General features: G+C 40.6%; 1 protein-coding gene across 2 annotated transcripts in view; it reads right to left on the reverse strand.

Annotated features, from left to right (window-relative positions):
* Positions 1-204: 204 nt before the first annotated feature.
* The window catches only part of LOC114360915 (lysophosphatidylcholine acyltransferase-like), a 32,180-nt gene continuing 7,553 nt past the window's right edge, over positions 205-24,831 (reverse strand). For both annotated transcript variants that reach the window (XM_028315779.1, XM_028315780.1), the window contains exons 2-9: positions 15,165-15,277; positions 12,103-12,257; positions 10,926-11,063; positions 9,903-10,028; positions 8,813-8,957; positions 6,799-6,900; positions 4,531-4,672; positions 205-971 (exon numbers count right to left, since the gene is read on the reverse strand). In XM_028315779.1, the coding sequence (XP_028171580.1) occupies positions 886-971; positions 4,531-4,672; positions 6,799-6,900; positions 8,813-8,957; positions 9,903-10,028; positions 10,926-11,063; positions 12,103-12,257; positions 15,165-15,277 (1,007 nt within the window). In that variant the 3' untranslated portion in view covers positions 205-885. The remainder of the gene's footprint in view (positions 972-4,530; positions 4,673-6,798; positions 6,901-8,812; positions 8,958-9,902; positions 10,029-10,925; positions 11,064-12,102; positions 12,258-15,164; positions 15,278-24,831) is intronic.

The following is a 24,831-nucleotide window of genomic DNA, read 5'->3' on the forward strand; positions in this document are numbered from 1 at the left end:
AAACGATACACCTATGACAACTTAGGTGTGAAAAGAGATCACCGAAAGTTAGTTATTAAGCCTGGTCCGTGAGCACGTAGAATTTTGTCCAATGACCCCAAGCTATCCATCCTTATCGCTCGCGCGTAATTATATTGCTGTTGCGACTGTACGACGGGCGCCCGCAGTGAGTGTGCGAGTGCGACAGCAACATAATTACGCGCGAGCGATAAGGATGGGCAGCTTGGGGTCATTGGACAAAATTCTACGTGCTCACGGACCAGGCTTTAGGAAGAATGACATTCCAACACGACCCAATATTATAAAAAAGTGTGAGCAAAAATTTTACGAAGGCGAAGACGAGATTCTCTGAAGCATTCTTTTTTCGATAAATGTAATGCTATCCTTGTTCTACTCATAAGTTACAAGAGATAGCAATACATCGTCGTTTAAGCTCTCAAGATGTTTTTCTTGCTTAGGTACTTTTCTTTGCTAAGAAGAAAATTTAAAAACTTGACTTAGATGAAAAAATACTAACATTAAACCTAAATTAATCTCATAGTAGTTGAAAGTGTAGAATGGATGATAAAACTTCATGATACCTTCCTTGCCAAATACCCAAATAAATGGGGGCAAAAACCTCATCAGTTATAATTTTCTTCTGCCTTTTTTATGTTTAAATAGGCTTCAGTTCCCATGCTGCCTACTTTTTCTCAAGTCATAAGTTATACATCAAGGAATACAGAAAAGAACCCACCCTGGGCTTAAGTTGCAGTTAGTCAAAAACAAATCCTGGATGCCCCAAAACTTTCTTATCAAAGATCACATATCCATCGCAATGTCTACGTCACCGCTGTGACGTCACGGCACTTGGCTGCAGACTGTGGGAATGTGAACGGGCGATTCTCACTGAGTCTTCGGCTTGTGAGACCCGTCGCTTGTGAAGATGAAAGAGAAGTCGGATTTCTTCTGCGCGTAAGAGGTGAATTCATCTGGAAAAAATGTTATTTTGTAATCGTATAGTCCAGAAGTATGGGATAAGTAATCTTGTAGTCCACAAGGTGAATTGACAACCTCATAAAGGTAGCAGGAAGGCGCTGGATGCAGGCCGCTACCAACCGGCCATTGTGGAAATCATTGGGGGAGGCCTATGTTCATTCAGCGGTGGACGTCCTATGGCTGAAATGATGATGATGATGATAGTCCAAAAGCAGCACACCACAGCTGCAGAAAGAACTTCGATTGTTTTGACGTATGCGTTGAAAATGAACAGGTGTTGCCAACTATGAATATTAAAAACGGAAAAATTTACTCTGGACTTACCGAGGGTTAAGACTTACAACCCGTTCGAGTTAACTGCACCTGGCTGGAATGCGACTTTCCCTCGCACTTACCCGCATTCGCCCGTCAATAACAGAGCGTCGATGTGATGTCACGGCAGCCAGGTGCGCAGGTAACTAGACCGGGTTGTAAGATAGAACCCCGTTGCCGCTGGACTATTATGGTGAACCCATTCGTATTTATATTTATACACAAGTAGGTATCTCCGATTACTTGCTGGGAAGCCTCCGCACAAATATTGTAAAAAACTTTTTGTCAATAAACAATTTTTAATTTTAATTTTAGCTCGAAGGGTTAACGGGACTTCAAAAAAATTTTGCTTACCATAAGTGATGTAATACGGCATCCAAGTCCACCGCGCGGAAGGTGCCCTGGGCCTCCTCAAGAGTCAGCCCTTCCCAAGGTCTCAATGTAGATGTTGCTAGCCATATCTCACAGTCTTGATGCAGTGTTGCCAACATTGAACTCACCGTAAGTGATGTACCCTTTCTCGTCCAGGTCCACCGCGCGGACTCAGGAGTCAGCCCGAGGCAACGCGTAGCCACCTCTTCGAAGGTCCCAATGTGGATGTTTCCAGCAATATCTCACAGAGTCTTAATGCAGTGTTGCCAACATTGAACTCACCGTAAGTGATGTACCCTTTCTCGTCCAGGTCCACCGCGCGGAAGGTGCCCTGGGCCTCCTCAGAAGTCAGCCCGAGACAGCGCGTAGACACCTCTTCGAAGGTCCCAATGTGGATGTTTCCAGCAATATCTCACAGAGTCTTAATGCAGTGTTGCCAACATTGAACTCACCGTAAGTGATTATAATAACGTCCAGGTATTTCGGCCACTCGACACCACAGATGAATATAAAACTCGGGTAAAAGAATAATTATTTATTGCACTTTACACAACGATCCTTACGTCTAGCACACTTCACTCTTTTAACCAGAAGCAGCAAAAGCTGGCCATAACTCCGCTTATAAACTCTTAAAAATCGCGGGAACTCAAACGTTTCGATTGGTCGACATCGTCGGCCAATCAAAACGCTTCTCCCACTTGGCGGGAAAATGTAAGCATTGTGATTGGTCAACGCTAAAGTGACGTCGACCAATCGTGTTCGAGCAAGCTCCCCAGACATTGAACGGAGTTGCCACTTCAGAAAAATTGAAAGTTACCATTTTATAAAAATAAAATATTACCAAAATAATTAACTCTAACAATTAAATATCGCTAAAATAATTAACCCTAACAATCGACCGTCCTGACATCGTGAGCGTCCTCGCACACGAAGCCAGGTGGCACCCTAACAATCGGAGTTATGACCAATTTTTCATTAGATTATTAAGTAGGTATATATTGTAACTAAGCAAATAAGTAAACATTCTTGAGATAATAATGTGCACCTCTTCGAAGGTCCCAATGTGGATGTTTCCAGCAATATCTCACAGAGTCTTAATGCAGTGTTGCCAACATTGAACTCACCGTAAGTGATGTACCCTTTCTCGTCCAGGTCCACCGCGCGGAAGGTGCCCTGGGCCTCCTCAGAAGTCAGCCCGAGACAGCGCGTAGACACCTCTTCGAAGGTCCCAATGTGGATGTTTCCAGCAATATCTCACAGAGTCTTAATGCAGTGTTGCCAACATTGAACTCACCGTAAGTGATGTACCCTTTCTCGTCCAGGTCCACCGCGCGGAAGGTGCCCTGGGCCTCCTCAGAAGTCAGCCCGAGACAGCGCGTAGACACCTCTTCGAAGGTCCCAATGTGGATGTTTCCAGCAATATCTCACAGAGTCTTAATGCAGTGTTGCCAACATTGAACTCACCGTAAGTGATGTACCCTTTCTCGTCCAGGTCCACCGCGCGGAAGGTGCCCTGGGCCTCCTCAGAAGTCAGCCCGAGACAGCGCGTAGACACCTCTTCGAAGGTCCCAATGTGGATGTTTCCAGCAATATCTCACAGAGTCTTAATGCAGTGTTGCCAACATTGAACTCACCGTAAGTGATGTACCCTTTCTCGTCCAGGTCCACCGCGCGGAAGGTGCCCTGGGCCTCCTCAGAAGTCAGCCCGAGACAGCGCGTAGACACCTCTTCGAAGGTCCCAATGTGGATGTTTCCAGCAATATCTCACAGAGTCTTAATGCAGTGTTGCCAACATTGAACTCACCGTAAGTGATTATAATAACGTCCAGGTATTTCGGCCACTCGACACCACAGATGAATATAAAACTCGGGTAAAAGAATAATTATTTATTGCACTTTACACAACGATCCTTACGTCTAGCACACTTCACTCTTTTAACCAGAAGCAGCAAAAGCTGGCCATAACTCCGCTTATAAACTCTTAAAAATCGCGGGAACTCAAACGTTTCGATTGGTCGACATCGTCGGCCAATCAAAACGCTTCTCCCACTTGGCGGGAAAATGTAAGCATTGTGATTGGTCAACGCTAAAGTGACGTCGACCAATCGTGTTCGAGCAAGCTCCCCAGAATTGAACGGAGTTGCCACTTCAGAAAAATTGAAAGTTACCATTTTATAAAAATAAAATATTACCAAAATAATTAACTCTAACAATTAAATATCGCTAAAATAATTAACCCTAACATGATGTACCCTTTCTCGTCCAGGTCCACCGCGCGGAAGGTGCCCTGGGCCTCCTCAGGAGTTAGCCCGAGGCAACGTATAGCCACCTCCTCAAACATCTCAATGTACAAGTTGCCAGCATTATCTCATAGTCTTGAACATTGAACTCACCGTAAGTTATGTACCCTTTCTCATCCATCTCATCTCAGAAGTCAGCCCGAGACAGCGCGTAGCCATCTCTTCGAAGGTCCGAATGTGGATGTTTCCAGTCGTATCTTACAATCTTGATGCAGTGTTGCCAACATGGCTGTGTCCTCTGTGGTCTAGTGGTAAGACCACCTGCTTCTGACGCAGAGGTCCCTGGTTCGATTCCCAGTGGGAGCAGATTTTTTGTTCGGTTTGGTTGGTGGTAGGGCTTGTTCTAAGTCCGCCTTGCTAGCTACCACCATCTTACCTAAGTCTGTCGCCATAACAACAATGTTAACAGCATTGTTGTGTTCCGGCAGTTAGAGGTAAGATAGCCAGTTCCTACGTGATTGAGGATTCCGGGTGAAGCTCGCTTCCACCTTCGGCCTGATCGTCACTTACCATCAGGTGAGATACAGGCCAAGAGCTTCCTCGTTGTGCATAAAAAAAATGAACTCACCGTAAGTGATGTACCCTTTCTCATCCAGGTCTACCGCGCGGAAGGTTCCCTGGGCCTCCTCAGGAGTCAGCCCGAGGCAGCGCGTAGCCACCTCTTCGAAGGTTTTGATGTTCAGCCGCCCCGTACGATTGGTGTCGTATAGCTGAGTAAATAAACAGTGTTTTAGTGTCTATAATTAGGTTGAGAAAATCTTTCAATGAGTTTAAAACTGAGTTTTTTCCATCACTTCTTCTTAGCACCAGTCGATCTGTTGTCCCAAAGTTTTAGTAGGGCAAGCTATAATATTATTGATGTGTGTATTTGCCTACATACTAATGAGCAACTGAATACTTATTAGGGTGGAGCACGGTTGTATGGGAAAAAATTTTTTTTAGTTTCGAAGTTCTAATAGGGGGGGATTTGTGCCTTATATGAAAGTATAAATAACTGTAATTTTTTATCCCATTTAATGAATATCTTCTGCCTCCGCAGTGACTTCAAAATTTTAAAATTTTATTTAAAGTTGAAAGTCGTCTAAGGTGAAATATTGCACTCTACTTATTAGTAAGAAGGTATTAAATGACAGATAATTTATAGATTAGATATTTACTAAGGTAATATAACAAGAAATACATACAAGAATTAGATAAATTACTTTAATTATTATGCTTGAAAATCCTTTTTTGATCAAAATTTAGGCATCACGTTTCGCGATTCCAACTTGACTTTTATTGCACCTTATTAGTGACTTTCTGGATGCAGTGAGAAATAGAATCTTTGATCGAAATCTTCACAGGTCCCTCAACAGCTTGAGTGAGGTAGAGAAGCCTTAAAACAAAGGTTTGCTCTCACCACCAGATTTGACAATGTGCTGAATTTCTTAGTCAAATAAATATCTCAAAAGCGGCTGTTTGGTTAAGTAAATTAAATATTGAAAATATAGCATATCAGTAAACGATTTGTGATAAAAAAATAGTATTTTTATTTAAATATTGCACAGATATGTGGCGCCTAAGTGAGGTCTAAAACCAACTTTTTTTATAAATTCAGTGTCGATGCGGAGGCAGTTACTCTAAACCGAATTGATTAATATTTTGCATGACTTCATTTAAGCCCTAAAGGCACAAAATTTTGACTATTACATTACAGATATCTGAAAAAAAAATTTTCGCTCCACCCTAATACTTATAGCACTTATAAAAATTTAAATAATACAATAGTTTTGCCCAAATCTGATTTGTTGTATTATTTTCCAACATTAAAAGGTCAGGTTCTCAGAAAAAGAAATTTTTGTTCCAAAATGTTTTGTGTTATTTTGACCCATATTGGCAGCAAATCACAAACATTAGATCTATTGTCATTCGAGTTATTGACGAATCATTTTGAAACGTCCAGTGGCAAAAATCAATAACAGCCCAGTATTGATAGGAGCGCCCTCCTGTAAATGTAATTTGTCCATCGTGACAAAAATCGGACATAGCCCGACGGACTAGCAAGCTGAAGTGGCAATGGGCAGGGCACATAGTACGCAGAACTGACAGCCGATGGGGCAACAAGGTTCTGAAGTGGAGGCTGCGTACTGGAAAACGCAGCGTGGGACGTCCACCCACAAGGTGAACCGACGACATCTTAAAGGTAGCAGGAAAGCGCTGGACGCAGGCCACTACCAACCGGGCAGCATGGAAAGTATTGGGGAAGGCCTATGTTCAGCAGTGGACGTCCTATGGCTGAGATGATGATGATGATGACAAAAATCGGAACCAGTATGGATAGTAGCGCCCTCCTGCCAATGTCATAGCTGGGAGGGTTCAATGTTCGTCATCTCATAATCGACTGCCTCTTTGTATCTACCGACATATGTTTAAAATTACTTGTTATTTTAACCGATTGTTTCTGGGCGAGCTGCGCCCTTTACCTCAACTGGCATCCGCAGAATACCAGTGGTCGTGACGCGCTCTCTGCCGTCACGGCGCATACTGAGCTGATGCCATTTTGGTGCTTGTACGCGTTCTGTTGTTTAGTTTTATTTATTATCTTGCTGTGTACTTGTTGCAATTGAACACATCACTAGTGAAGTCACCCTCCGGATGTGACCCCATCTCTAGCCCCCTCTCCGCCATACTTTTTCCTACTGCGAGTATACTCTTGTGTAAATCCATTGTGAACAATTATTACACATACTTATTTAAACTTTCAGTCTTTTAATTATTACTTCAGTACTTGCATCGAATAAATTTCTTTCTTTCTTTCTTTCTTTCATCTCCCACAGACAGTCTTCTGGCTCTTTACCTTGAAGGCCAGCGACAGCAGCTGCGACAGCGGCGCGTGCTGCAGCGACAGGAAGCACGCGCTCAGCAGGTAGTCCGGGAAGTGGACCAGCCCGCTGGACCGCTGCAACAAGGGCAATAAATAGTATATTTGGACTTGCACTGCACCATTTGACCCCAAAATAACCAAAGCACATTATTCTCAGTAATTCAGTTTCAACCCATTTGGTTTCATCAAATTACTCGTACTATCCATTCATCATGTGGTTCATTCATCTAGTTTTGTCTAGTAACATCTGGCTGAAAGACAATTTACGTTGCTCCCCTTAATAATCTTGATCCCATTATTCTACAGCGCATATTGTGTCCAGCTAGATGCACAAAGCAACTTCATAACGGGCTCGACACGCTAGTTCTCATCGCGTAAATTCTTGTGAGCGCCCTACTGTGCTCATCTATAGTCCGTCAGTAACAAACTTAGTTCTTCTTCTTGCTTCTTCTTCTTAGTTGTCCTTACCTGCACGAAAATGTCAAAGAGCCTCTGCGAGCGCTGGTCCATGGGAACTCCGAGGCGCTGCGCGAACTCCTCGCCCGACACCCATCGTGAGCGCGTCTGTACGCCTTGCGCTGCCAAGTGTAGTTCTAACTGAGATCGCTCCAGGTTATAGTAGGAACTGTTCCTTACCTGCACGAAGATGTCAAAGAGCTGCGAGCGTTGGTCCTGGATTACACCCATGGGTCATGGATTCTACCAAACATGTATGTAGATATAGTCTGGTCTCCGAGCACGTACAATTTCGTCCAATGACTCCAAGCTACCCATCCTTAACGCTCGCGCGTAATTATATTGCTGTCGCGACTGTGCGACGGGCGCCCGCAGTGAGTGTGCGAGCGCGACAGCAACATAATTACACGCGAGCGATAAGGATGGGTAGCTTGGGGTCATTGGACAAAATTCTACGTGCTCACGGACCAGACTATAGATAACCACGGCCACTTTATTCAGACCCCACTACTCCGCGCTCTTAGCATAAATTATTGTGCGAGCCTTGTGCTGTGTGTGTCTAGTGAAACTGGGGCAGCCAGCTTTAGAAGGCAGCCCCAGTTTAACCACTGCTAGTCCGTCTGATAAAACTCCATCTTTCTCTGTCACTGTCTGTTCTCCCTTGTACGAATGCTAGTTTTTCTACCTTCACGAATATACCAAAGTGCCTCTGCGGGTATTGGTCCAGCGGCACGCCTTACGCTGCTAAGTGGAGCGCCAGCTGTTGGAAGAAACTATTCCTTACCTGTACGAAGATGTCAAAGAGCCTCTGCGAGCGTTGATCCATGGGAACGCCTTACGCTGCTAAGTGGAGCTCCAGCTGTGTGAAGAAACTGTTCCTTACCTTCACAAAGATGTCAAAGAGCCTCTGCGAACGCTGATCCATGGGAACGCCTTACGCTGCTAAGTGGAGCTCCAGCTGTTGGAAGAAACTGTTCCTTACCTGCACGAAGATGTCAAAGAGCCTCTGCGAGCGTTGATCCATGGGAACGCCTTACGCTGCTAAGTGGAGCTCCAATTATGAGCAGAAACTGTTCCTTACCTGCACGAAGATGTCAAAGAGCCTCTGCGAGCTTTGATCCATGGGAACTCCGAGGCGCTGCGCGAACTCCTCGCCCGACACCCATCGCGAGCGCGTCGGCACGCCTTGCGCTGGCAAGTGTAGTTCTAACTGGGATCGCTCCAGGTTATAGTAGGAACTGTTCCTTACCTGCACGAAGATGTCAAAGAGCTGCGAGCGTTGGTCCTGGATTACACCCATGGGTTATGGATTCTACCACTCCACGCTTACAGCGAAGATTCTTGCGAGAACCATGTGCTTATCTATAGTCCAGTAAAACTGGGGCAGCCTTCTAAAGGTACCATCGTTAGGCTGTCTGAAAAACCTCCCTCTTCCTTCTTCACATCAATCTCACCTGTATGAAGACTGGTATTACTACAGCAGCCTTCTTAAGCTACGATTGAGCAGTATCATTTTTTCAATGTTCCTTACCTGCACGAAGATGTCAAAGAGCCTCTGCGAGCGTTGATCCATGGGAACTCCGAGGCGCTGCGCGAACTCCTCGCCCGATACCCATCGCGAGCGCGTCTGTACGCCTTGCGCTGCCAAGTGTAGCTCCAGCTGAGATCGCTCCAGGCTGTAAGCAGTAACAGACAGTTATAAACTTGGCTCTACGGGACTATTCTCACCTTTTGGTTACACAGGTGTAACCAGGATCTCCTAGGTTTTTTTTGGGCTGATTATGTTGATTATGCTGATCGCCGCGAGCGGCTTTCACTGAGCAATAGGTGAGACCAGGATCTCCACAGCTTGACCACCATTGTTGCCAACCAGTGATGTTTGTCCCGAGAGAAAGTTAACTGTCACTGGACCCGCTACGAAGTTAACCAAGTAAACCAGCCTCTACCAGCGGCCTCCTCTGTTGTTGAGGATTCCATGTGAACTTCGTTTCCACCTTCAGCATGATCATGACTTTTCATCAGGTGACTGTGGTGGTGGCATCTGCCAAAACCGATGTAGACAAAAAAAAATCTTAAATCCAAAAACTTAATGGCACTTTGTGGCTTCTTCCCTACCTCTTTTTATTTTTAAAACAAGACTTTCGTCCGTATTCACAAGAGATGCTTGCTTCACGCAAATCGAACGCACAGCATTGAATAGAGCTCTATGATTGGTTCGTGTGTCACCCTATGCGTCCACGCCCACTGTGAGACTAAATACGTACGGCGGCAGCGATAGTCTCAAAAAAAAAACAATTTACTTTAAACTAATTTAATTAAAGATATAGAAATTACAATTACAAATTAATTATTACTAGAGCGATTGACCAAGTTCGATGTTGGAACCAAAGTGATCGATGTGGCGGTGGCGCGATGGGACGCGGCGGCTCGGTGCATCACGTTCTGCCGACGCAGCTTCTCGTGTCGCCGATAGACGCAATTACTTGTTTAGCCAAAATCTAGGTTGGTACTTCGTAGGCGTTTCCCTTAGAGTGGCAGGGTGTAACAGACTTCATAGTAATATTTGTAAATACGGGGGTTTATAAAAAATACCGTATGAGACAAAATAATTTTCTTCTTACCCCAGCTGTCCCCTAATCTCGTTGATCTCCCTCGCAGCAGCCGCGTTGGGGATGCCGAGCTGCTTGGCGCGCGCGATCAGCCGACAGTCGTCGTAAGTGTAGTCGAGCACTGGGATCCCGAGGGCTCTGGAAGGTAAGGTAAAATGAAAGGTTTTACTTCTATGATGTGTAGGAACTAATACTTATCATAGAAATTTTCTAAATCCGCAAAACCTGTTCACAGTTTATAGTTTAAAGAGATTTAAGTGTTCTTTAGGAACCTATGTAGGCTTACATAAATAAACGATGTGATTTTGATTTTTAAGTGTAAGTACCTACTCCTTGGGCCTTTGCCCAGTAGTGGACGTCCTTTGGTTGAAATTAATTAATGAATTTATATTACCCATATCCATTAATTAACAGATATGATTAAAGAAATCCATACATAACCATCCTTCTGGCGCAGTCGCTTAAAAAATTACAAGATACAAGATCATTAAATAGGTGCCAATGGGCTGAGGAGGTGCACTATAGTATACCTATCATTCATGTCATCTACCACTAAAAGCCCTGAGCCCCGATTACGGTAATTTTTAACGTCAACAATCCAGACACGCTTCTCGATTCTGCGATACGATTGGTCGTTCAACAGCGTACGTCAGCTGTTTTGACCAATCGTATCGCAGAATCAGAAACGCGTCTGGATTGTAGACGTTATAAAAGTTACCGTAATCGGGGCTCTGATAATACTTCTTACTGAACAATGACGTACGAATAGTACTAAAGCCTGGTCCGTGAGCACGTAGAATTTTGTCCAATGACCCCAAGCTACCCATCCTTATCGCTCGCGCGTAATTATATTGCTGTCGCGCTCGCACACTCACTGCGGGCGCGCGTCGCACAGTCGCGACAGCAATATAATTACGCGCGAGCAATAAGGATGGGTAGCTTGGAGTCATTGGACAAAATTCTACGTGCTCACGGGCCAGGCTTTAGTCATCTTATCAACAAAGCCATGGTTTATTAATACTTCTTAGTACTTACTTGGCCATGACATCCCTAACGTTCCTGGCGTAGAGCTTGGGGTCTCGCTTCTCCTCCTCGCTCGGGTAGTACACCGGCAGGAACTCGATCTCACACGAGCTGTGAACCTGCGTCAGAGTCAGCCAGAGCAGCTTTAACCTAGAATTAGGTAAAGATACTGTTAATAATAAGCTAACTTTTGGCAGCAAAATGTTCACCAGTTTAGTCTTATGGGTTAAGAAGACCATTTCGTAAGTGAACGTAAAATGTGAAAAAAATAGTAATATCCACAGCTGGACCTGTTTAAGATACAATTTGGTAAGAATAAGCAGCAAATCGTAATTTCAAAAAATCTACATAACCTAAGATCTATATCCTACAAATGTACAAAATATGCTGGAACTACAACTTTTGTGGGATTTCAACCTTCGAACAACATTAGGCCAGCCTAATGGCGTCCTCGAGTGGGTCTCGATGCTCTACTTAAACCTTTACCTGGTAGTGGCAGAATTGTTGCCACCATATTTTGAACCTTATTGAGAAAACATAAGGTACAAAACTAATTAAAAATATTTTTCTCTGTACCAGTTAAAGGGTTAAGGCGTTGCTGTGGAAAGTAACTTAACATAAGTACTGGTTACGCCAGAAGAGACGGTACGAGTGGCATCGCGACGTGGGCCCTTGCCAACAAGAACAGAATCTCGGCAGGATCGGTTCCTACATGTTCCTTCAAGGAAGATGACATTTACGCGCCAGACCCCTTCCAGGTCCAGGTGACGGTGTCCCGGGCGTTGGGGTGCACCGGCACGCCGGGGTAGAAGCCCCCCGGCTTGAACGTGATGATGCAGGAGCGGTTGGTACATGTTCCAAGAAAGATTTGTCACTTACGCGCCAAAACTCTCACTTAAACGTGATGAGATGGATGTAATCGTATTGGCTCCTTAAAGGAAGATGACACTTATGTACCAAACTCCAAACTTGTAGGTGATGAGGCAGGATCGGATCCTACATGGCCTTTAGGAAGACACTCACCACAGCGTCTAGAATGTGATATGGCAGGATCTGATCGTACAAGCTCCTTCGGGGAAGAAGCTCGTCTTTCCCTGTTCTTTCGGGAAAGACACCTACTCCAGGTTACAGTACTCGTATTTAGCTTGATGAGCTGTAGTCTGTAAAGTTTCTCGGGAAAGAAACTTACGCGCCAGGCCCCTCCCAGGTCCAGGTGACGGTGTCCCGGGCGTTGGGATAGCGGATGGTGACAGGCTGCACCGGCACGCCGGGGTAGAAGCCCCCCGGCTTGAACGTGATGAGGCAGGAGCGGTTGGTACATGTTCCCTCAGGGAAGATGAGCACCTGGAATTTAATAAACACAGGTATTTTTAACCATAACCGGTGTTTTTTGTATGGAGTTTGACAGACTTTTGACGTTTGTTAAAGTTAAAGTAAGGTGGTGCAACCCAGCTTACCCAGCCATGTGGGTTTTTTTGTACCTAAAGGTGCCTAAAAGAAACATAAAATGACTCCGCATTTGTTTTCATAGAAACGTAACAGACATATTTTTTTACATTATCTACTTGTATTTCTATTCTACAGAAACAAAGAGTCAAATAAAAATCAAAATCAAAAGAGGCCCATACAAGAAAAAGTTTGATGTTTTGTTTCAGTTCGATTTGTGAAATTTAAAAAATAGAACGCATAATGCCATGCTGCTTTATCGATCATGCATAATGGATCAAAGGGGTACCTAACTGTCAAAATTAAAATGTTGACCACAATTGACACGAAAAAAGAGGGTAGTTCGGCGGTTTGCACAATTTTATTCATCCAGTTCGGCCCGCGTCTCCACTCAGAGCACGTCTCTGTATCTACGGTTCGGTGGATTTCAGTGTCCTATTAAAATATTACTAGTTTCTCGATCAGTGCAGTTAGCAGTAATGTGTTTGAAAGTGTATGAGTGTGCGTATGGCGTTCCATTTTGAAAATTTTTGCTTGCCCGCTTGCGGATAGGGGTGAAATAATTGTCATCTTTGGATTTAGTCAAGGTGAGTGGTTTTGCATCAATTTTTGTCAGTTATTTTGTCATAAGTTAATTATGAACCTACTTGTAAGAGCAGCTTACCGTTGATTTGGACACTAGACTTAACGGACGCTTATCTACACCATAAAATAAACCTTATTATTTATAGTTAGAGTTAATTACAAATTTAAATTTTCTGGATTTATAAGTTTTTTCAAGACCTATTGCATAAGCAACTAATGTGTCTGATTAATAATCTTGATTGCCAACTCGTAATTAAATTAATAGCTATTTCATTTAAACACCACACGCGATGAAGAAAGTTCTTTAACAGGCTAACTGGCTATAGGCAAATTTAATAAGGCATAATGTGGAGTTAGCGTGTCTATTCGTTTAATACCTAACTAATAAGACCAAAATGTAAGTATCTCTCTCGTGTGTTTTTTTTTTTGTAGGTACATTAGGTAGCTTTTTCAGTCTTCTTCTTGTCGTGTCGACAACAAACCTATTAAGGCTTCCACAGACCAAACGCGGGTCAGTTGCAGCGCGGCAGTAGGCACACTGAAGGCAGCGGCAGTTTCAAAGCAGTTGCAACGCGGGCGGTTGTAAAAAAAGTGCTTCTGTCCCGCCGCCTGGTCTGTCGTTCGGCAGTTGCAGTGTGGTGCGGCGCGGAGCGGTTGGAGCGCGGGCCCGCGTTCAAATTTGGTGTGACACACTTCAAAGAGTTTCTTATATTACAACTTTCGCGGGCCCGCATTCAAACTACGCTGCTACTGCCCCGCGTTTGGTCTGCCGAAGCCTTAACAGTATCACCCCAAAACTCCGCTACAAGAATGGCGTTGTCAGTAGCCTTCATTAAATCTGTTGTTTGGGCACGCAGAGCACGACATCATGTGCTTCATCGATTGTTTTTTCAGTTCTGACGTATCTCTGACTAGCGCATTAATATCCTTCTCAGATAGATTGTTTCATTATGGCTTATTTTGCAATTACAAATAAAAATCTCCTATATTATTTTTCCTGCAACTAAGTCCGAGTGTGATCGTAATTATTTTCTTTCATTTGGAAAGTAGGTCTTTCCGTGTGCACTATAAAAAGTCGGTCAACAGCCTCTTACATTTATGAAATGAAGAAGTAATATAGGTTAGTTAAAAAGTAATTTCGTTGCGCTTCTAACACATTGTAAGTATGCCGTCCCGTCAGTCACAATACGTTGTTTTGGTGGTCAATTCACAACGGTGTATGTAATTAGCAATATTAAACTTAATATGTTTTCCAACCAGACCGTAGCTTATTTTTATTTGATTACAAAAATTTGTGTAGTGAGTACTTAGGTATACGTGCATAAGAACCTTTGTTCGAGATGGCTTTGAAAGATGGTAGAAGAAAGCTGTAATAAAGATGTAAAGTAGTACGAAATACTATTTTCCTCGTGTACTCATTCATTTCTACGGTCGTATAATTGAATTTACGACTTATATTACTAGTACTTTGTTCTGAATCAAAAGTAGAACATACTTAATTAGAAATTCGTTATAGAATAGTTAGGGTTAGAGTGTCGCTCAAAGGAAGTCCCGCTCATTTTAAAATGTAGCCTGAATTCTCTTTTGGATACATTTAACTGAATTTTATTTAGAGGTCTTAGCTGAACATTTGACTAGAAAAAAGCTTTCCACGCATACAAAGATAATACATTGAAACGAGTTTTAAGCTTCTTTCTTTAATACCCGTCTGAAACTAATTGTGACCGTACTAATATCACCTGAGTTTTAAGTGATTCTTCTCAAAAGATCTGCTTGCCACAAAAAACTCCTTTCGTATGAAGGTAAAGGTCGCGGGAAGCACCTGGATTGTTGTGGAATTCCTTAGGGGAGGCATTTGTCCTGCAGTGGATGTCATTTGGCTGAAACGAAGGTCTGGTATCGCAAAGGGGGTGCACTAAAAATGACTTTTTTATCTCATTTAAAGACTTCGTCAAACAGAACGCGTACATAACGCTGACGCGCGCTCACTTGACGCCGCGCTATGACGCTAAGATTGTGTTGTACTACCATGGTAAAATACCTTCAAACAGAGCGCCAACGCTAGTATCAACGCTCTGTCGCGGCGTTAGGATGGTATGACGCCTGGTTCTACATTATACCAATACAAATCGGCGCTCGACTTTAGATTAACGCTCTACGCCGCGAGGTACGCGTTCTATTTGGCGAAGCCTTAATAGGATTTTAGTTGATGATGGATACCTGTGGCCAGTCTTCTTTAGAAGTGGCTCGTTCTATGATCTCCTTGATGGTGTTCTGCCGAGAGTTGGGGTCGTCCCGCCACACGTACACCGGCTGCGTGTAGTTGATCAGCTCTGGAATCATTAAAGTTATACATTATAATAAATCATTGGTTATGGTGTTTTATACACCTGTAAACATCATCTACGGCAAGGTCTCCTGAGGGTCTAATGTGTTTACATCAAACGCGCACTAGTGAGCACTAGTGCGCGTCAAAAAATTACATTAAATGTATGACGCATTGTACAGCGCCCGTAGCGGGAAACGTTCAAAAACTAAAATTTTCATACATAGGTACCTACATACACCCAGCCCACTGTAGCTTTACCATGAGTTTACATTTATCGTCGTCGCTAGCGAGTGCGTAAAAAAATCTATGAAGGTTTTAGTGCTCGAAAGTAACCGCTAAGGGCGCTGCGCGCGCTGTACAATCTGTCACATAAATGTGATTTTTATACACAAATAATTAGGTAATTAGAATAGTAAAAAAAAATTATTGGTAGAAAAGATAATTCTCAAAAGAATCTTACTTTTTAAATGTTTAAAAGAGAGGTTATTTTACTTTAAAACTCGTAGGTAACCGTTAATTCCCATAACTATTTTCTTTAAATGAATCACACAAACTATTATGTAATATAAAAAATTTCACTGAAACATCAACAATACTAACATAAATAATGAGTAAAAAGCACAATTAATATGCAGCCAGACACGTAGTGGAACACAAGTTTATGTACATTAACATGCAGAAAACATACTTACTTACCTACCGCTTCTTTTCTGGTCTCTCTCTCTCTCTCTCTCTCTCTGGTCCTATATATTATAGGACCAGAGAGAGAGACATTATTTGCGTACATTACGAGTAGGTATTATTATTTTTACAGACTCCAATAAAAATCGACTCTCCTCTTTTTATTTATTTAATTGTACACACATGTGCAGGAAGGCACTATTTGAAAATAAGCCAATTGAATATTATATTAATGACTATGAATAAATTGATCAATTCTAGGTCAACGGGCCTAGCAATAAAATTTAGGCTTAGCGAAGAAATTCAAGAATTGATAAAATTCGAAAGTTTTTTAACAACACCTTAAAGTATATCGCAACTACGAGTATGTCGCAAAATCTTATTTCGCAAACTAAGGAGTTTATTTACACTAATTTAGTTGATTTATCAACTTTAACTAAGCCTTTTAAAATTCCCACGTAAATCAGGACATTTGACTCATAGATAACGTCAGTGTTAATTGCACGTAACATAATTAAATTACACATACAAGTATGTCGCTTTCACTCCCATACATACGTCATTCATTACCATTCCGAGTCCACACCATGAATTATGTATGACTGTTTACGAAATACACGAGTTTTACGATATTTACACAAAAAGGCAGATAGTGCTAATAGGAAATTAAAATATCTTGCAGATAGTCACTAAACGGCCAGATAACAAGCCTCTGTATAGTAAAAAACAACAAGAATTACATAACCTCTCTTTCAAAGTTGCATAGTAAAAAGTTTCTTGATCTTTTAATATTTTTAATTCTTGAAGATATACCGAGATCATTCAAAAAGTAAATGTAAGATGCTGGAAAAACAGTTTTTTTTTCCTTTTCATCTATGAATTTTCCATATTAACTAAATATAAAACAATTTTATAATATCAGTTTAAGATGTAATTAGTTTAAATTCAAACAGTCACTGTATGTATTTAGAGTTAACTGTGATTCATTTACCCAAATAAATGGTGAAAACCTAGCCACATACATCGATATGCTCAACACTTTCACTCTATTAACGAGAAGTAATTTCACACAAAAAGCATATACTTAGTAATTGTACAACAACTCATGGCACGCATACGGAACATATTTTTAAGTTCAGCTATAATTGGTTTTCTGACATTGTCTTAATGTTGTAATGCATTAAGCTTTCTGGTAAGAATTTATTTAAAAAATCATTAACAAAATTAAATGTGTCTGTCTGTCAACGACCTTCTCATCTCCCCAGTCCCCATGTAATTTGCGTGTCTCAGCTTCGCACGAAACCTTTCTCTTGTTAGGCTTGGCTTAGAAAAAAAAGGCTTTCAGAGCTTAATTAATAGTACTGACTGTACTGATTACATTTCAGAGTTATTTGTTTGCATATAATATCTATTATGGATATAATAATGAAATCCCGTCAGTTACCAAACCATAATTAAAGAATTTTCATCTCGCTAAATGATGCCAACTCTCTTTCCCCTATTTGACTTCATCAAAATCCTTATTTTTTTGTCATAAAACGAAGCTAATCTATTTTGAAGGCTCAATCTATTTTTATACCAAAGTTAATGAAAATCGGTCACTTTATAAATGAGCCTGAAAAGATGAAAGAGATGGTTTTTCTAGAATTTTCTCCTCCAATTGAGTGAGACTCCCGCAAAATGGTTTTACACTCAAGTTTCCATCCTAATGAGCACGACTTGAAAGCGGAACAACTTGCTGTCCATTGGAACAATAAGTCTTGTAATTAGGAGACGATTCCGCAATACATTCGTAGAATTTTCCACAATGGCTCTTTAATATGTCGAGCGAAGTTAGACGGCTTCAATTATATCACCAGACGTTCAGATACATATCACGTGATAACTATAGGGCAAACTTCCATTGGACGCCGACCAGGGCCCCGATTACGCTAAAAATTTCCATCTTCAACGTGCCCGGATGCCGAACGAACATCAGCTGTTTTGACAAATCCGTATCGCAATGTCGTTATGACACCTAGTTGAAAGGAAGCATAGACGTAAACGTAAAGCTAAATATCTCATGTGACAATGAAAATACTAGGAAAGTACGTCCATTACGGTGATACCGAATTTGCACCTCAGCTGGAATTAAAAACGGAGCGCAACTGGAGAATAAGCGCGATGTATTGTAGACGTTAAAAATTAGCGTAATCGGGGCACAGTCATTGGACAAACACTCCTTAGTATTGAAATAGAAATATATTTTTAATTCAATAAATTACTAGACTATAATATCCCTTAACTGTCTGATGACTGGCAATTTACCCTGCTTAATTGACGTTTCCGGGTGTGTTTAATTATTTTTCTCTGACCTCTTTTTTCAAATAGTGAAAAACTTTTCTACCACCTTGTACATACTCGTACAAACATTCTTACAAATAGAAACAGCAATCTATGCTATTCTATTTTGCTCTATCTATACCCACCACCAAATTCATTTTATAGCACATAAACCAGCTATTGTAATTATTAACATGCTTACATATAAATCAGTAGGTAATTGAATACCCAAACGTTTTCTAGCAAATCTCTAACACTCGTATTCACAAACGATGCTTGCTTAAGTGAAGCAGCAAATCGAACGCACAGCGTTGAATAGAGCTCTGTGATTGATTCGTGTGTCACCCTGTGCGTCCACGCGCATTGTAAGACCTCATAGTAATGTTTGTGAACGTTGCATTTCAGTATCAAGTAGACAAGCGGGTCCAATGACAGTTTAACTTTCCCCCGGGACAAACTTGGCCTTCACTGGTTGGGTTTTTATTGGCGGTCAAGCTGTAGATCCTGGCTACCAAGTAGACAGTATTTTCTAGCAAATCTTTACTTCATCGACCGGCAGCCACGAGGGCGAAGCACCCTTCCGTGCCGCGTGGGCCTTGGGCTGTCGCGGAGACCTGCCGTTGTTGCTCGGCCTTGGGTTTGGATAGCACGTGTGAGAACAGCCAACTCGCACGCATCAATGTCGTATTTTAGTATCAATAGACAGCATTTTCTAGCAAATCTCTAATTTTCTAGCTCATGTGAGAACAGCTAACGCATCAACATCCAGTTCTAGGATCAAATTCAAAATATTTTCCAATAGATCAGCTTGTTTCGTGTCACTAACACTTTAAGTGATTTTTACTTTTTTTTACTTATAGTCCTTAAATCCTCAAATCTCCATTGTGTTGCTCTAAAAAAAACTAATTAATATTCTGATAACTCCATTAAAAATATTGGCAAAGAAATAAACTTAGGCCTTAAAGAAATAAACAGTAAAGATACCTATTTATCATATTAAATATCTGTGATCTTTAACTTTAGTTAATCTTCTTCGAATGCTCGAAAATTAATTAAGGGATTACCTAGGCACGAAATTGTTTTGTTTTTATTTCCACTAATTCAGTTCCTCGTTACTCTATCTATTATTATACGTGGTCAAGATTGGTGGCTGTTCTCGTCATGCTACGGCCCAGGCGACCTGAGACCTAGGCATGAAGCCGCACCGAGGCGTGACACGCTAGCCTTAAATAAACTTCGTTTTATATAACAAGATTTTAGGTACAAACGACAGCACATCAGGCTATACATTTTCGTTGCAAAATCGCTTCTATTACAACTACATAAGACCCTAGTGTTAAGTTTGACGTGCTATCTGTACAAATGCCCGTGCTATCGGCCATGAATAATTCAGCAGTACTTTGGATGTAAACCTTATTGGCATAAGCAAAGACAATTGAAACCGGTGGATAAAAATTGTGTTACGAATATAATTTTAAGTCAGGTCAGTAATCAGGAATTACTTAGATATTAAATTTATTTATCTTAGCGATTAGAGTCCCTTCTCAAACTAAATTATAAATAACTTGAAAAAATCTAATTGCCTAAGGCGGGAATCCAGTGTTTAAGGCTGAGTGCACCATCTTATTTTAACCGTGACTATAAAACAATAACCGGTGTTTTTTGTATGAAGTTTGACAGACTTTTGACGTTTGTTAAAGTTAAAGTAACATGGTGCAACCCAGCCTAAACTCGGATGGAAAAGCACTCGCCCAGCAAGCGAAAGGTCATGCGTGGGTTCGATTCCCGCCTTAGGCAGTTCGATTCTTTTCAAGTTATTTATAATTTACTTAGATAAGTTATTTTTTTACTGCAATTAGTGGCCACTTCTAAACAATACCAAGGCGCCAACATACCTCAGTGTTCAACGAGCGAATTTCAACATGAAGACCAATAGGAAAAGTAATGCTAAAGTCACACTTTAAATTTTACCAATTAAATCAGTTTCATTCTCTATTAGCAAATTAATTTTATCCTTATCAACACTTCCAATCAGCCTTAGATTCATGGTTTCTCAAAATTTGCAAGTCACAGTCTTTATTTATTTATTTATTTATTTATTTATTAATAGGTACAGTTACAGTACATAGAATACTACTTATTTAGTAAAAAATACAGCTACAAATCACTTACAAATCTATGGACCAATTACAACTTTATAGTGCCAAAGATTCAAATCCAAATTGTCAGAACGCACGAAAAACTTTCAATAACAGGTTTTCGAGCAGGTTTTAAAATTTCTTTGTTAATTTAGTACTTTCTCCGTCGTAAATCTATAGGCCTGTGATCTGTTGGACTGTAACTTGACAGTAAAGATAGCAATCTTGAGGTATCGGTGAATGTAAAGTACCTAGCTATGAGTATTCAATAATAATACTTATAGAATACACACAAAATTCATACAAGTTCACAAAGATCTTGTGAACGTACGTCAAACTTAGTAGGTACAGTGAGTTTACGTTAGGTGTGCTCGCTAGCGACTGCGTAAAAAAATGACATTTAAATGTATGACATATTGTGCAGCGCCCCTAGCGGCTACTTTCAAGAAATAAAATCTTCATAGAATTTTTTGACGTATTCGCTAGCGAGCTCACCTAGCGTAAACTCATGGTAGGCACACAGTAGACACAACGATATACTCGTACCATATTAACGAAATTATTTAGACGCTACGTGATGCTTGAATGCATTTTTTGAAACCAAACACAAATTGAGGCAAAAAAGTTTCTCAAGCAGATGCATTATCTCGCTGGATTTTGACGTTACTTAAAATGCGAGTATTTGGTCCAAGAATGTATTATTTATGAGTAACTACATTAGTGAACATACACTTAAAATTTTATTGAAAGAAATTGAGTAACATGAACCAACCTGGTAGTACGTTAATTTTTTATCCCAATTGCAAAACAAATTCAAGCCTTACTTTCATCCTTATCTGTCACTACATCTCCATTCACTCAAACACGGATGCTGAGGTTTGTTATAACGCGTAATAAAACACTCTTGACATGTATAATGGATCGCCTCTGCGCCTGCACATAAATTGTCGCCAACTACCATCTAACATAGAAGAAATGCGTGTTGGAAGACGATCGTAAATTTTACTGCGTAGCTGTATTCTGGGATTGTTTTATTTTATTACTTCTCAAAAGCGGAGCTTTCTTAACGTCATTTACATGCTTTTAGCAGAGTTGTCGATGCTGCTTGGCTTTGCCGAGCCGTACGCTTTTTTACTTCCGAGCATTAAATCTTGCTCGTGGTAGTAACGAGATTATTGTCACACATTTCCAATGCTCCATTTCCTCAAGAATCTACAGCTTCCTATGTATTGGACTACATACAGACGTAGCTAAAATTCGGATTTAGTCTTACGGGGTTGGCCTACTTGTTAATAGAACATTTGAGAACTTCCTACGCAATACAAGTCCTGTGCTTCCAAGGCGAGCATTGATTTGATTTTGAGGTAAGATTGGCAGTTACAATAATATTCAATTGTCTAATATAATTTTCATCAATAAACCAACATTCGCCATTTAAACAATATGCAGGCAGTATGTGCAAACCTATGTGCATTGCACGCCCTTGAACGCAATTAACGGACATGGGTGTTCCATGGTTGTGACACTCCTACTTCCATAATTGCACGTCACCATAATGTAGCCATAGTGGCGTAGACTATCACTCGACTGTTTTAAGTTCGAATCCTAGCTAGGGCACACATAAATCACTATGTAGGTACCAAAATATTGTTGCCCAGTTTCAATAGAGCATAGTAGGCTTGAATCAACCTGATTATCTGAAGAATGTACATGTATTAAGCCAATCTGATAGAGCCATGTCAGAAACTTTTTTTTTTTTTATGCTAGCCTAGGCAGGTATTTGACCGCAATTGCACCTGGTGTTAAGTGAGATGCAGTCTAGGATGGTACATATCTGCCCTGTAAGTGCCTATTCACTCTCGCCTTGAAAACGCATGGCTGGCTTACATTTATATTTAGATAGATCGTATAAGCCATAGAATAGAGAAGAAGAAAAATACACCATGGTTTTCCTGTCACAGGTTGAGTGGTCATATCACGCGTGCCGACGCAGCATAGCGCAATGCCTCTGCAACGAGCTGTTACCGGCATGCTAAAAACTATTGACCGAGGTCACAGAACTTGTACGAGTTTTAACATGAAATTATTGTAGTGCGTTTCACGTTTTATTTCAATAAATACTATTTTAAGCTTGTCATAAAAAACTCCGCTCTTTAGTTAAAAAGATAATGGAACATCACTCAAATATATAAGAATAAATAATTAACTACCGGATAAAAATTGCTGGTGAACGTTATCCCGATTGAAATTATATGTTTTTAGTTCAAATTTCAAATACCTACCGCCTAATTATCTTAAGCGCCATCAAGTTTTAAACAAAATTGGAAAAAATGTTACTCCCAATCGGACTCAAGCTTCTCAAAATTCCACAGTATCGCGAAGATTAAAATCTTTAAACTACTTGCTTTTGATTGAATCATTATTTAAGTAGGACAATCAAAATGTTTTTCGAAATCGCTATTTTCAAATTGTGACCAAAAGCTGTAGGCCGGGCATGCAAGCAGAGTCATAAAAATAACAGTCTAGCCTATTACCCATTATTTCCACTAAATGTAGAGTCGACGGCAGATCACCCTACTTATGTATTTTTTTGCAAAATAGCACTTATCATATGTAGATAAGGTGCTGGGGTTTAGGTAGATGCGCTGTCATCTGCACCTCACCGTGGCTCTCTCTCTGCCAACATGTTAGTTACCGAACTAATGTAATGAAGAGCTTATAAAAAATGAAACTACTTAGTCGATATTATACCTACGTCCTACACTTAACTATTACAGGTGTTTTTATTCGAATCCCAACGGGGTGCATTTTATTTTGAACTAGGTATACGAGTACCTATTACTGTATGTCAAATATTACGCTCGTGCTTCGAACTTTTGAAATGAATTCATTTTGATTCACTTCTTTTTGTATATTTTTATAAAGATGTAACATTAAATACTAACAATCCATCGTCTGTATTGATAAACTACGATAGCAATTGCTCTGTGTCAATAACTTTCAGGGTTAAATTAGACTGGACAAAAGGTTTTGATCTATGAAAGACTAATTCGAATCAGAATAAATTAATTATTAGTTCCTCACTAAAAAGTGAACGTCGGCTTTAATTGTTATTGAAACTGTAATCTAATAATGCAGTCTAGATTGAATTAGAGATACCGCCCGTTACTTGCCTACAGGCAATTTAGTTAGTAAATGAATCTAGATTTCATTATTTTAGAAAGCTGCGAGACTGTAATGTAGCTAGGTCATTTTTCCATAAAAAATTCGTTGTTTTAGTACATGTTATACAGTATTGGAAAAATCAGGACAGTTAGAACTACATAATATGATGGTTGGTTACATACTCTAAGAACAACCGGGTGACATAGTTATTTATTTATTTATTTGCATATGACATACGAGTAGACCCCATAATACGTGCCAAGTGTTGGTCTCAAAGCGCTGGTAGGGCAAAAAGATTATGAGACATGTGAAGGCTCCGCAAAACTTTTTTTTTATTAGTCTTTTATTTTTGTTTTTTTTAATATTTGAGGATTTGTAATCACTATTTTTAATAGTACATGCAAATCAAAAGAATTGTGACTGACTTGGAATAATACAACTACAAAATCGGACTGCGTATGATAACTTCGAGATTCCGAGATACTAGGTTTAACATTTCTTTAAAAATGATTGTTGGACCTGATGGCTTCATAGTGTAAATGAACTTTTGTATTAAATGTTACGGTACAACAAATACATCACGGAACCTTCTCAACGAGTGCAAAGTGGGCATAATGGTCACGTACTTTCCCAAGACATATTTCGTTCCGGTTTATTGTGCAGCATTCAAAGAGGGTATTCATATTTCAAAGAAAATACATGTATAGGCACTTACAAAGAGCACAAAACATGTCACACGTTTGAACGTGTTCGGGGCCGAGCTTATCCGAAGTGCCATAAAAATAGCATAATAAATAATCATATTGTCAAATAGAAACTTACGCCCGTATTCACAAACGATGTTTGCTTAAGTGAAACAGCAAATCGAACCCACAACCTTGAATAGAGCTCTGTGATTGGTACGTGTCACCCTGTGCGTTCACGCGCATTGTGAGACCTCATAGTAATGTTTGTGGATACCAAGTAGTAAGGCCAACTTAGACTGCCTCTAATAAATATTACGAGTTTATAGGAACAGATACATTCATCATTATCATCATCATCATTTTAGTCAATAAGACTTCTAAAGTGATTTCTAGATAGATTACCCGATTGGCCCCGACTTGCATCCACCGCTTCCCTGAAACCTTTGACAGTTAACTAAACTCAAATAAGAAAAATAGATCTTCATTTGTCACATCTAGACTTGAAAATAAAGCAAAGGAAATATCACAGGTTACGCTAAAAGTCTTAAGAACCCAGCTTACATCTT

This window comes from Ostrinia furnacalis, unplaced genomic scaffold, assembly GCF_004193835.3.
Source record: "Ostrinia furnacalis isolate ACB-3 unplaced genomic scaffold, ASM419383v2 OfSCF5260, whole genome shotgun sequence".
Classification (NCBI taxonomy): Eukaryota; Metazoa; Arthropoda; class Insecta; order Lepidoptera; family Crambidae; genus Ostrinia; species Ostrinia furnacalis.